Source organism: Notothenia rossii, assembly GCF_949606895.1.
Source record: "Notothenia rossii genome assembly, chromosome: 10".
Taxonomy (NCBI): domain Eukaryota; kingdom Metazoa; phylum Chordata; class Actinopteri; order Perciformes; family Nototheniidae; genus Notothenia; species Notothenia rossii.
In genome coordinates this window covers 56,691,682-56,705,199 of record NC_136908.1, presented here as the reverse complement: position 1 = coordinate 56,705,199, position 13,518 = coordinate 56,691,682, and the positions used below count along the sequence as shown (strand labels likewise).

Here is a 13,518-nt window from a genome sequence, read left to right as displayed (position 1 = left end):
TATTATATTCACAGGAAATAATTGGACATGTTGCATATCATTATTCAATAAGCAGTCAGTTATCTTCAACAGGCACCGGTACGGTTGGGGAAGTTGTGATTACAACGCAAAAGCTAACCAATTACGGCAGAGGACGGGAGTTTTGTAATTCAAACTGCTGAGCGTGCAGAGCCTATTGGCATGCAATTAGTCTGGCCATCGTTAGGAGGCATCTCCTCGCTGATGCTGACGCTTCTCCATTAATTCTCATTATTTCCCTATTTTCTGTAACTGTGTGTGTGGTATGGCAGGGTTTGGGGTGTGAAGTGTGACTTTTCTATGCAGAAGGTCATGATGCTGATCATTACAGAAGCCTAAGAGACCCAAATGGTGTGTTTTATACACAAGGACCTCTTCTGCTCTCTGTACATTTTTTTGATCTCTAAGATGCTGTTGGGAAAAGGGGAAATTAACTGATTTTAGTCGTCGAGGGCAGTATCAGGACAGAGTTTCAAAAATTACCCTAATAACAAGGTTTGAGAGATGTTGGCGTTAAAGCTGCATTCACATGACACTCAATGCTCTTCTACAATCAGCTGTTATCTGATTGGTTGCTTGTGAAAGTTCAGCTGTATACAAGGTTTAGGAAATTACAGGAAATGTAGAATCCATATGTTTTTGTAGCTTGAACAACAATCTGAATATCATGGCGTGATGCTTTGATTTATTCTTTTGGTTGCAGGATGAAATATTGCTGCTTAAAAACCAAGAAATCCGGCTTTCAATATAAACAATATATAGAGATAAAGAATAATAAAATAACAAATGTAAGAAATGTTGTGGAAAACAAGACTACAATTCATTGCCCACAAATGCCACCAAACCGGAAATTGTCCTTGCGTTCCATAGCGAGCTAAACCTCCTCCTGTACCTTATGGTAGTGGGGATGACCTGCTGACGACACCTTACACCTTTCAATTACCCTGATCATTTTAACCGCAACTGAGCCAGTTTAAATTTGAGCACCTGATAATTCTCCTTGTCTCCATTGTCCGCATATCATTTAGTGCATTTCAGAGTGAGCACTCAGGTGTAAAGGATTTGAGCGTCAGGGGCGGGGGGGGGGGGGGGGGACCTTTTTATTGTGCCGGTGTCATAGGTGTTGTGGAGAGGGGGTCTGCAGTGGCTTTGCTCGCTATTGTCACTGTGTCATAGCATCAGGATCTATGGATTAGGGCCTCCTGAGGGTTAAATTTCGACACAATGTGTCTGAGCACTGCAGTGACATGTGGCCATTAGCCTCAACGGTGAATAAGTAATGATGTAACCACAGAAAAAAGATGGAAGATGAAACATAAACACAACGTGAACTGTATAGCTGCAAATATATTTTGTGTAGCAGCTAAATAATGTGTGCTTGTGAGGACATCGTTCTACAACGACAAGTTTTCTTCCGTGTGTGTGTGTGTGTGTGTGTGTGTGTGTGTGTGTGTGTGTGTGTGTGTGTGTCTGTGTGTGTGTGTGTGTGTGTGTGTGTGTGTGTGTGTGTGTGGGGGGGGGGGCACAGACTGCTGACCAGGCAGCCAGAGCCCGGGCCCTCACAGACACACAGTCAGCACAATGCCTGTCACAGCAGCTGGCCAATCAGATCCCTCGGAGCAAGGCCAAAGGGCGGACAGGAACCAATTGTCGTGATAGGATCCTCGGTGCGGTGGTATAACTAGTGGCTCAATTCAACAATACTGAAGCATACTGATATATTGTTAGCGCAAAGAAAGTGAGCAATCTCATTCCTCTGCATGTTTTTAAAGCTAGGCTAAATGAAATGCTCGTTGATATTATGGGCACTTGTAAATGTCTATAACTATGCAAATGTATCCTGGTAACAATCTGTCATCACGTAGTTGGGGTCTTTTGATATCTCTGCCAGAAATCAACAGCTGCTTCAACTGAAATTCAACTGAAACTTTAAAATGTATGTCAAAATAACGCTTTCAATATGATTTTAATGAATTTTAAACTAGCATACTCTAGAAACATGCTATTAAATCTTAAGGAAATTATAGACATGAAAATTAAGCATTAGTTTTAATAATTTCCCATCATCAAAGGTAAATATACTTGTTAGTTTGCCTCAAAGGTATTTCAATTGAAGAACAGCAAACAGTTTACAAAAGGTTGTTACTAAACCTCCAAAACAATCACAAAAAAATACCAAAGTCAAAACCTTTCAATGGGTGCCATTTCAACAGGTAACAATCAAAATGCTACAAGTAAACATAGATTTCTCAACAGGAATGGCAATCTCTTAAGTTTTAGCAGTGTTTACCAAATGCAATTACTTTTTCATATAACATAAAGTCATACTTGTTCAAGAAAAGACATTTAGAAGCCTGCAGTTATTTATTATAATATGTGAACTGATACTTGTTGCCTTTTTTGTCAGTACTTCCCAGTTGTATATACAAAGTATGTAAGACATGCAGATATTCAGAGTATCATGTATAAGCAATTATAAGTTGTGTTCGGCTGTGAAAAACGCACTATAGCTTTTCCACAGCTGAACAAATATTTGTCCGACAAGATGCAGAAATATTTCCAAATGCTGTCTAGTCACAGAACAAATGTTCACTGGTCATCTGCTGTGATCTGCTCATAATACTACATCCTCCTCTTTCATTTTGGTTCTACAATATCCCTTGAATATATCCATCAGTGTCAGACATGGGTCAAACCTCTTCTGTGGTTCATATCAAAATATTCTAGATTGAGAATACAAAAACACCGAGGACGTTGAACTGCAGTAAAATTAACCCAAACCCACAAAAAATACTTATCTGTTTTCTTTGTCATCCACATTCCGTCCTTTTCGCAAATGGCAAATCAGCATAAAAGGAAATTGGCCTTTACTTGAATCGAGCTCATTGGAGTAAAACAGCGCTTTCATTTTTGAACAGGTAGGGTACAATGAGAGATCCATGGACTATCTCGGACCCCCACCCCTGGGTCGCTGGGCCTGGGGGATTTAAGGCTTTGGTCTCAGTATCCACTTAAGACAGGGATGGGCAGTTAAATGGATCAAGTCACTGGAGGGAAGTGGAGCACTTAGCTGAAACTTTCATGTGTACAGTATGAGGACGGTATACGCAGTTCTGGATTAACTACTAACGCAGCTGCTTGAGGGGAGGACTTCTCTAACCGTTTGAGAAATAGACTTTGAAAGTTGTTACTGACTGGTAAATAAGAATCTCTTAATAAGGATAAGAGGTGAAAACTCAATTTGGAATGTAAACCATTTATGTCAACTGTTAAGTCAAATTTGCAGTATCGCTTTGATAGCTCAAATTGCCTCCATATGGCCGCCTAAGGAGACCCCCCCATTAGAGGGAAGGCAGTGAAAACACATGTGTTTTTAATTTTTCCATTAAAACTGCTAATATTTCCTACCACAAAGTGTTTTACTACCTGAGTTCTGAGTTGGGCAGCTTGCCAGCCTTTTTACATGCTTTACTCAAAGGCCAACACAAACCTAAAACCCTCAACTATTAAAGTTTGTTCCTATCCAAATGATCAAACAGGATTTTGTTATGTTATTAAAAGGCCTATACAAACCCTGCGGCCTGTTCTGTCCCCTCCTGCAGTACTTATGTAAACACTTATGTGTGCATATACACGTTGACTTAGGCTGATATTGAGGTTTTTAATGATAAAAAGCTCCAAAAAAGAACAGAGTGTTTGCATATAAGGGAGTACTTGAATCTTTTCACATGTGTGTGCGCTGGAAGCTGTCGTCCTCAAGTGCTAGAGCTTAATTGCCAGTAATTAAGACAATTAGGGCATCAAAGAGCACATGCCGTCTATGTAACATTCAGAAGATTAAACACTATTATATTTCTATTTAACTAAATTAGTGGTTAGCAAACAAATATTAGTGTCCTAGACATCCCGAGAGTTATGTAAAATGCTAACTATAAACAAATACATTTAACAATTATAAATGTCATCTCAGGAAATCTGATTTCTTAATGTTTGTTCCCTCGATTTGTTCTCCTTTGACTTCTCTGGCTGGTTTTACACATAGATACTCACACATGACTGCACATGAATATGACCCTAGGCTGTGACTGTTAAAAATGTAGAGTAAGGTATCATATTGAACTTTCATGGAAGCAGAATATCCTTTGTGCTTTTTAAAAGAACATAAAGTACAACATGTGAAAGAGAAAGTGTGAGAACATGTGTGTGTAAAGAACTATTGGACAGTTAATCATCGTGGCTGCCGGATTACGAGGCTGAGTCGGGACCTGACAGTGTTACGTAACGCTGAGTGCAGACAGTAATCCATACAGTGACCTGGCTGACATAGAACACAAAGGCCCTAACCTGAACAGAGTCAGCAGCCTACACTAACGCTGTCTCTCAAAGTACTGGAAATATGTCGACAGAGAAATGAATCCAAGCAGGTTTAGCTGCTAAACTGTGTAGCTGTAAGCTAGTCAGTCAGCTTACATAGCCTCTTTTTTCTGTACTCTCCCGGTCATTTTGTTCTTAGGTGGAACAAAACTTTAACAAGCTAATACGCTCTTGCTAGCAGTCAGTAAGCTAACAGTCAGTTAGAAGGCTTGTTGACTCTGTCGCTTCTGTATTATTGAGTTAGCAAGACTTTTTAAAAACATAATTCTATTATCAACCTGTCAAATAACTTGCTGCTAACAATTCTTTTTTTGAAAAACAATGGGTCAAAAATATGTTAGCCGTGTACACCAAACACAAACAGCTTGTACCAAAATGAAGCAAAATTGCAACCTTAGCGATCCTATTGGTGGTGCGAATACGAACAGGAGAAAAGTCCTTGAAGGTATGTATATCCCAGGGGGAAATGTCTTGTAGGATGTCCCTAGAACTATTTGGTTTGAAGACTAAATTAATTTCACAACTTTCCAGTTCTCCCTTGGTAATGGTCAGCATGTTCAAGACAGCTTACTAATGGGCAAAGTTCTACTTTTTTGGATACAAATTAACCAAAGTAAAACAGAGTATTAACCTTGTCTAAAGTTTTCATACACTCTTCGTAATGTGATCTCATTTTTAAACGATCATTTAGAATCTAGATCATTTTACCCTAAAAAGGTCATCTTTAAGGCCGTGCACCCCTACATGAGGACACAGCAACTGTTAAAATGCCATCAGAGAACATAATACATGTCCATCCTGCACACATGTTGAGGAATCTAACCCCAGCACGCTGCATGACAAATCCAAGCCCTCAGATTTCCCTGGCAGAGAGCACCAGCTCAACCAAGCTGGGTCGATTTCAATCGGCGGCTACCCAAAATGATGTGGCTGCCACCGGACTAGCATGATGGGGCTAAAAATAAACCCTGCCGACCCGAGGCTCTAATGTGGTCACGTACGCTCTGGTGTGTCTGGTTTTATGTGTCCCCAATGAAACCCATCAAATTACAGATGCAAACACAGCCGGACCCCTCATCAAAACTATTTCAGCTCGCTGACACAGTTTACCAAGGCAGTAATTAGAGCAGGGGAAAATGGGAGGCATCCCAGGCACGCGGAGAAAAAGAAAAGACAGGAAAAAAATGAAGCAAAAAAATAAAAGAGAGAGAAGGAGCAGGGAGGACAGTGACAGCTCATCAGTGGGCCGCAAGCCATTTTTCTTTTGCTTCCTCCCTTCTTCGCTTCTTCTACATGCACGGATCAAAGGATTGGTGAACCCAAATAAAAGCCATGAGGATGATTTCCCATGAGAGCTATGAACAACTGCATCGTACGCGTTCAAATGAAGCCGCGGTAAAACAGCTGTGGGCTTCTGCTGTCAGCACGCCGGTCGGCAAACTGCCTGACGGCGTCGCTCGCTGCTCAACTGGTTCTCAACACCGCCAAGAAAATGAAAGGATTATAATTGAGAATACTTTATTGGGAGGGGATCCATACTATGTGGTAAATGCATTTTTGTTGGTGTGTGTAAGGTGCATTTTTTTAGAAAGAGAGGTGCTTGTTTGTGAGTTGAGCTGATTTTACCCATCTATCTTTTTCATATACAAGATCATGGGATGACTGGAACCTGTCACCTACTGGGTAAAAGGCAGTAAACACCCTTGAGATGGCACTAATTTATCACGGGGTCGATACTCAATGTCGTTCCAGTCGCCTTACCATTGTCCAACTGAATCCATTTGCACACTTGCATGAAGGACATGGAATACCAATGTCATCCTGACCTGCATTTTGTCTTGGTTCACCTGTTGAATCTGTGGCCAAAGAGAAAGTACATACTCTTTTTGAATTCCTTTCTCTGTGATACACCGTGCTCTCCTCAGTTGCCAGAGTGACTTCAGCTGAAGTGACACTCTAAAGAGACTGGTTTAGGGTAAGAGCCATATAAATGAAACTCATCCAAGCTGATGACTGCAAGCTATTTACTATTTCAAATTCACCTGAGCTGAACTGTCGGAGGCAGCTCCTCATTAAGATGCTTTTGATTCAGCTTTTAGAAGATCTTTGGAATAAAAGAATACTGAAAAAGCAGATCTAAAGAATTATAAACCATTGCAAATAACAAATGTATGTGGCTTTAGAAATACTAGGAGGGGTGTTGCTGACCCTGGTGCAAGTTGAACACATTGCATTTGAAGCCTAATACAATAAACCATTGAACTCTTTGTTGTGTATGCAAATGTTTAATAAGATAAAAGCAAATCTACCCTTGAGGCTTCTGCTTTGCACTCACACGATCTGCGTGGGAGGGTTATAGTATATGCCTTAAAATGCAAATGTAATTTCCTCTTAACTCATTTTCTTTAAGGGAACACAGAGCTTTATATAGATATATATATATATATATATACAAAAGCAATATATCTATAGGGTGTTTTTATACTAAAACAACATGAAGCCATGTACAAATATGTTGACGACATGGTAGTTCTGAACTTGTTATAGTAAAGAATCCACAAACTGAATGATCATACAGTGTATTCAGAGCATCACTGCAGGTTAGTCCAGAGGCTGTTGCTCTGCTCTCTTCTGCATCCTGAGTTTGTGCACATTTACATAACTTTGCAGTCGGCAGGCCTATAGCAAGATAAGGTTCCCTGGAACTCTCTGATGCTTTTGTTTGGTTAGTGAATGCATACACACACACACACACACACACACACACACACACACACACACACACACACACACACACACACACACACACACACACACACACACACACACACACACACACACACACACACACACACACACACACACACACACACAGGTTATCAGAGGTAGCAGAAGATACAAAGTGGAGAGTTCACAGAGAGCCAAGGTCAGGTCAGATGTGTGACAGTAGGACTGGAAAGTGTACCTTCTGCAAAAGGACAGCTGGCTTCCCAAACCTTGGCCACCTGATTGTGTTTTTAAGTGCTATTTTGTTTTCATAATTATGACATTGTTTTTAGTTTTATCATAATTCAAATCCCTGTGTTTCATGTAAGTATTGCAGTCATCTTTGGACAGTCATCAATACCTTTTGCACTAATGCATGTCCAGCATCTGTCTTGAGGGCCTATATACGATATTTTATATTATTTAGAGTATGAAAAACGTTTTAGATAGTTATTGGGCTGTTTTAATCTGCCAGAGAAGCAGTTTCTATCAGTCAATAGTATTATTATTGTTGTTGATATAACACGTTTTAATCATGTTTTAGGAAACTGACATTTCATTTTAGATTTGTTTTCAATTACATTTTCTGTACTTTTGCTATCCTTTAACTCATTGTTATTCCTATCTTGGCTAGGACACTTGAAGAGGTTGATTTAAATGTATAACAAAACCACATTATTAATATTGTTATTTGCCCAAACATTCTTAAAAAAATGACAAAAGTATGGGTCCCAAGTGTGTGATGATAACAACAGGCACTGTATTTTTGGTTTACAAAAGGTAAACAAATAACACAAGGGATTTTAAGGTATACATTTTCACTTGCAAACTGAGAAGACAGAGCAATCTGTGGTGAATCACACAACAAAGTGAGTTTACATCTCTGTCTGTCTCACTGCAGAGCTGCAGGAGGAAAGGGAGGGGTCAGGGCGACTCAGAATTGCCGCCACGTGCGCTCAAATGCCTGCTTTATTATAAAAACCTTTTCTGGATTGGTCGTGATACGAAACACGGTATTTATATACGGCTTCTTATTGGTCGTGCCCCCGAGTCGATAGTGAACACAGCGCAAAGCTTCCAGACAAGGTATTCAGGGGCGTCTCGTACTATGAGAAAGTAGTGCAATATAAAAATGATTATTTTGATACAAAAATCCAACAAAAGGATTTTAAAATCACAACATGTATTAAGTGGTTTCATGTCTTGTTTTATCTAATGAAAGGGGGCGGTTTTGAGCTGTAATTAAGCGAACGTGTCGACTTGTATTGGAGGCGGAGGGATATCAGAATCCCACCTCGCGTCAAAATATTGGCTCTGGGAGACCGCGCCAAAGCTCAGACAGCAGCCACTCTTCAGGATAACAACACACTGCGGAGGCCCTTTAAACGCACTCTCCATACGGCTACCATACACATCGGAGTGCACGGGCTTTTTTGATCACTTCAGGGGGCAGTTTTCGTTTGTTTTTGCTTCGGTCAAGACACAGAAGTCAGATTTAATGCCTCTTTTCGGGAATCGGTGCACGGCTCCACGGTCGTGAGACCACTCTACCGGGTGCGGTGCGGCGGAGTTAATACACTGCTGGGCTGGATATATACTATTCACTTGAAACCAAGACGGTCCGCACCACCATTTCTACTGAACCTGCATTTCTCTCGTGTGACTACATCGGTTATTAGGACTCTCAGCTGCTGAATAAGAATACTCTACGCCGGCTTTTCAGCGTGAATATGTTGTTGTCAAAGTTTGGTTCATTTTCGCACATTTGCAACCCTTCGAGTATGGACCATCTACCAGTGAAAATACAGCTTCAGCCAGGTACGTTACTTCTTTTTTTCCACCTCCTGTATTTGATTGAAAAGTTATTTAAGAAGCCTATTAACCCTAATACTACCCTTGCAAGCTAGTTAATGGACACTATCAACTTAAACCTCGCACTACGCGGTGGTTTGTTGTGAAAATGTCGCACTTACCTTAACAATATTTATTTTAATTTGCAGTTAAAGTGGAAAAGGAGTCCTTCGAGAAGGTTTACCAGGTGGGCTCGGTGTTGGGCAGTGGAGGGTTCGGGACGGTGTACGCCGGCAGCCGGATCTCTGATGGCACACCGGTAAGGATCGGGATCTATGTTTTGATGCTGCATGTGCCGCTGCCATGAGAGTCGGGGCGTCCTTTGATCAAAATACAATGCTTTCCCCCCACAATAAATCAAACAATTGCTTATATTTCATCTGTTTTATTTCAGGTTGCTGTGAAACATGTTGCAAAGGAGAGGGTGACCGAGTGGGGCACAATTGTAAGTAGTCATTCCTGTGGTTTGTTTTGGTTTCCCCCCCTGCCTGCTGCATGGTGGGGGTTTTGTGTTTTTTTTTGTTTTTTATTCAAAGGGAGAATGGCCATCTAATTATTCCTCATTTTATTACAGAACGGTGCTATGGTGCCTCTAGAGATCCTGCTGCTAAAGAAGGTCAGCTCGTCGTTTCGCGGAGTTATCAAAATGCTGGACTATTACGAGCGCGCGGACGGCTGGCTGATCGTCATGGAGAGGCCGGAGCTCGTCAAGGACCTTTTCGACTTCATCACCGAAAAGGGAGCCCTGGACGAGGACACCGCTCGGGGCTTTTTCCGCCAGGTTTTGGAGGCGGTCAGACACTGCTACAGCTGCGGTGTGGTTCACAGAGACATCAAGGATGAAAACCTGCTTGTTGATCTGCGCACCGGGGAGCTGAAGCTTATTGACTTTGGCTCAGGGGCGATTCTCAAGGACACAGTCTACACTGATTTTGATGGTAAGCAACCCCATTCCTCCTTTTGCGTTCATTGGTATTATAAGCATTTATAATTAGGTGTTTTGAAGACATATCCGTGTGGGCTGGGTAGTGTTTGCCCTTGATGCTCCGCTGAGCTATATTCAGATATGGAGGCGTTCACGAGTGTGTGACGCAGTGGTCTGTTTTTGGTCGAGGGTTTTCCTTGCCTAGGGTCTTATCATAATCACAACCAATGATGCCAAATTAAAAAGCATCCAGTGTTTTAGTAGTGATGTTATGGATTGATAGGTATGACTTAGTGTATACATCTTATTGGCCGTTTTTTTTAATGTGTGTGTGTATATATATATATATATATATATATATATATATATATATATATATATATATATATATATATATATATATATATATATATATATATATATATATATATATATATATATCATGATTGATCCTCATTTGAGATGGTGGTGAGGTTTCGTTATTTTGTTATTTAAGCTAGCTAGAGTCACAGTTTGTGGATATTAGGTCAGTGCCACGTAACATCTGTTTGTTGTGAAACCCGAGTCGTGGTTCACGTGATGGGCTCGCGTTGCCTTTTTTTTGTTATCCAAGTTCCTCCTTCCACAAGGGAGGGGGAGGGAGAGAAAACAGGGAGTGAGGGAGAGAGTATATGCAGGCACGTCACTATAGTGGTATAAGGAAGTAGGGAAGCATTACTACTATTATGCAATCTTTTTGGGACTTTTTATTTATTAAATGTATCTGCTGTTCCTATATTTTGAGCACTGAGGCCTTATATATTCTCATTATATCACACAAACTTTAAAAAAACGAGCCTTCTTGTGTTTGTTGTACTGCTTCATACTATATAACATCACTCACCTCCCTACTTTTTCTTCTCCTCTTTTTCTTTAGGTACCAGAGTATACAGCCCACCAGAGTGGATCCGCTTCCATAGATACCATGGCCGCTCGGCGACGGTATGGTCGCTAGGCGTGCTGCTGTACGACATGGTGTGTGGAGACATCCCCTTTGAGCAGGACGAGGAGATCCTCAGAGGGAGACTGTACTTCAGGAGAAGAGTTTCAGCCGGTAAGTCAACCATAACAACACAAAACACACACACACTGACTCTGTCGCCCCCTAGCCACCGTGAGTGGTACAGCCCAAAATCCACCTCATAGTTTTGCCCTTTACATCAGTGGAATACCTCACAAACAAAATGGTAGACAGATATATGAATGATAAATATAATAGATGTTATCATTTTGTGCAACAGCCCTAGTACAGTAAAAGATGATGTGATCATTCTATTGGCTGTCTGTGCTTCCTACACACTAGGATATCATTGATCCATACACATTGAGTCAGATGCAGTGCTGCCTAATGAAAGAAAATCCTCATCCTCATCACTCTTTCTATCTCCTCCACCAGAGTGCCAGCAGATGATCAAATGGTGCCTGGCCCTGCGGCCCTCAGACCGGCCCACCCTGGAGCAGATTTGCGACCATCCCTGGATGAGGACCACAACGACGGCAGAATCTCCCGAGTCACAAGAGGAGCCTGTCGCCGGGGAGATCCGCCTCAGGACCATCAACACAGACTCTTCGTCAAGCACAAGCTCGAGCAAGGAGAGCCTCTGAGGGGGGCTCTGTTGGACTGAAAGACTTTGTGGGGAAAGAAGGGGGTTAGGACGGAAGGGGTTTGATGAAATGGACTTAAGGCCGGCAGCCTGTAGCCCATCAGTGGGTCTGACACCGCTGCTCCGGCGAGAAAAATGTACTTTAATGTTCCTCTTTTGTCGGGAATTTTTTAATTTATTACTATTTGTTCTTCCTAATCTTATTTTCCCCCATCCCCTCTTTTTATTCTTCATTCAGTTGATTATTGTTTCCTAATAGGGAAAAAAAATTCAGTATGGGCGGTCTTACCAGCACTATTTATTTTCCCCTTCCCCGTTTTTAACTTTATTTTACTCGTTTTGTTACTAGGCTGGGTTTGCAGCTGGCAAGGCCCTCCTATTCAGACATGGCTGCTCTCATAGAGCTTGGAGAAAAATCATTTTTATTTAAATGTTTTGATTTTGTAGTGCCTTTTTTTCGAAAGCTGCTTTTCTGTGTGTGTGTTTGGGGGGGGGGGGGCGGTTTGACAACAACTTTTTGTTTTTGCCCCATGGCCCGGTGGCTACGTTGCCTGTGCTCTGATGGGAGGAGGGGCTTCTTTTTCCCTCTTCTCCATCACTGTGAGACGACCAGCCTTGAGGCAAAGATAGCATTAGCTCGGAGAGAAAGAGGTGAGGGCTCCCCCTGACAATGGAATACTTGAAAAACTCAACTCTTTGTCGCTCTCTTTAACGCTGCTCACTCACTCAATAGCCTGAACAGGTGTTTGGAAACTGGATCCTGTCTTTTCTGAATGTCTACACACACCCTCCACCTTTTTCTCCCCCTCTCCCCACCATGCCTGTTATGGGGTGTGCGGCCCTCTTGACTTTTCTTTTTGCTTCCCGCCATCTCACTGCTTGACACTACGTGGCCCCGCCCCTGGCCTCCCTCAGGGTTTTGGGGTGTGAAATGCACAATCAATGCAATATTCATGGTCTCAATTATGTATTTTTCTTTTTTCAAATATTGTACAGTGTATTTTTTTTTCTCTTTTTGTGTGTACATTATTTTTCCTCCCCGTTTGCATTTAATTTATTTGTAAACATGTAGACATTCCACACTCTGTGGTTATTTATTTATTTATTGTCTATGCTTAAAACCCCCTCTAAATTTTACATATGCTACTTTGCCCCTGTTTTGCATTCCTATAACTTATTTTTACATTTCGACATGGGTTTTAGTTTTTTTAGATGTGGAGGATGCACTGAAGCAGTTGTCGATGTAAAGCAGAATAAAACAAGTTTACTTAAATTTGAAACCGAGCATTTGAATGTTATTTAACTACTTTAAAAAAGAAAAGACTGTTGGTAATGTTGAATGGCTAATCATCAGAGATATCATCTGCTTTCTGTACTGTCAAGATTAATTTTGAGTTCTATGGAAAGATGAACACCGGGTGGAACAGTAGTCGTCACAGCCTCATATCGGAGACCTTTCACTTTAGCTGTGACTCATGGCTGTTAAGGATGGATATTGCTATTTTTTTTATACAAAAGTTTCAATTAAACTCCCATTTTTATGTACAGAAATACGTCTGGTGTCTTGCTCATTTTGAACATGGTGTTGTACATGAGTTTTAAACCTGAACATTTAGTAAAAACCACGAATACTATAGCAAAATACAGCTTATTTTTTTCACCTACGGGTACGACAGCACTCCCTCGAGACAAGTACACATGTCCAATAAAGCCCTTGGTTCATTTAGACTGCCTGTAGTAATAGCCTTTAGCTGGAGGACAACCTGCAGTAAGCACAAGGCTGATAAGAGACAGCTGGGGGTGGGGGGGAGATGCTGGCAAAGACAAAAGAAAGAGAGATTGGGGATGTCATGCATCATCACACACTTTTACACACATGAAGACATTTCAATATAAAGGATTTATTTTCCATTTCAAGCCTCTTGCTTGCCTACCAACAAT

At 41.3% G+C, this 13,518-nt stretch overlaps 1 protein-coding gene across 1 annotated transcript; it reads left to right on the top strand.

Annotated features, from left to right (window-relative positions):
- Positions 1-8,434: 8,434 nt before the first annotated feature.
- On the top strand, positions 8,435-13,128 carry pim3 (Pim-3 proto-oncogene, serine/threonine kinase). The gene is made up of 6 exons (XM_079653181.1): positions 8,435-8,976; positions 9,159-9,268; positions 9,404-9,454; positions 9,584-9,947; positions 10,851-11,027; positions 11,370-13,128. Exons 1-6 carry the CDS (start codon positions 8,889-8,891, stop codon positions 11,576-11,578), a joined length of 999 nt encoding a protein of 332 aa, XP_079509307.1. The 5' UTR covers positions 8,435-8,888; the 3' UTR covers positions 11,579-13,128.
- Positions 13,129-13,518: the final 390 nt, after the last annotated feature.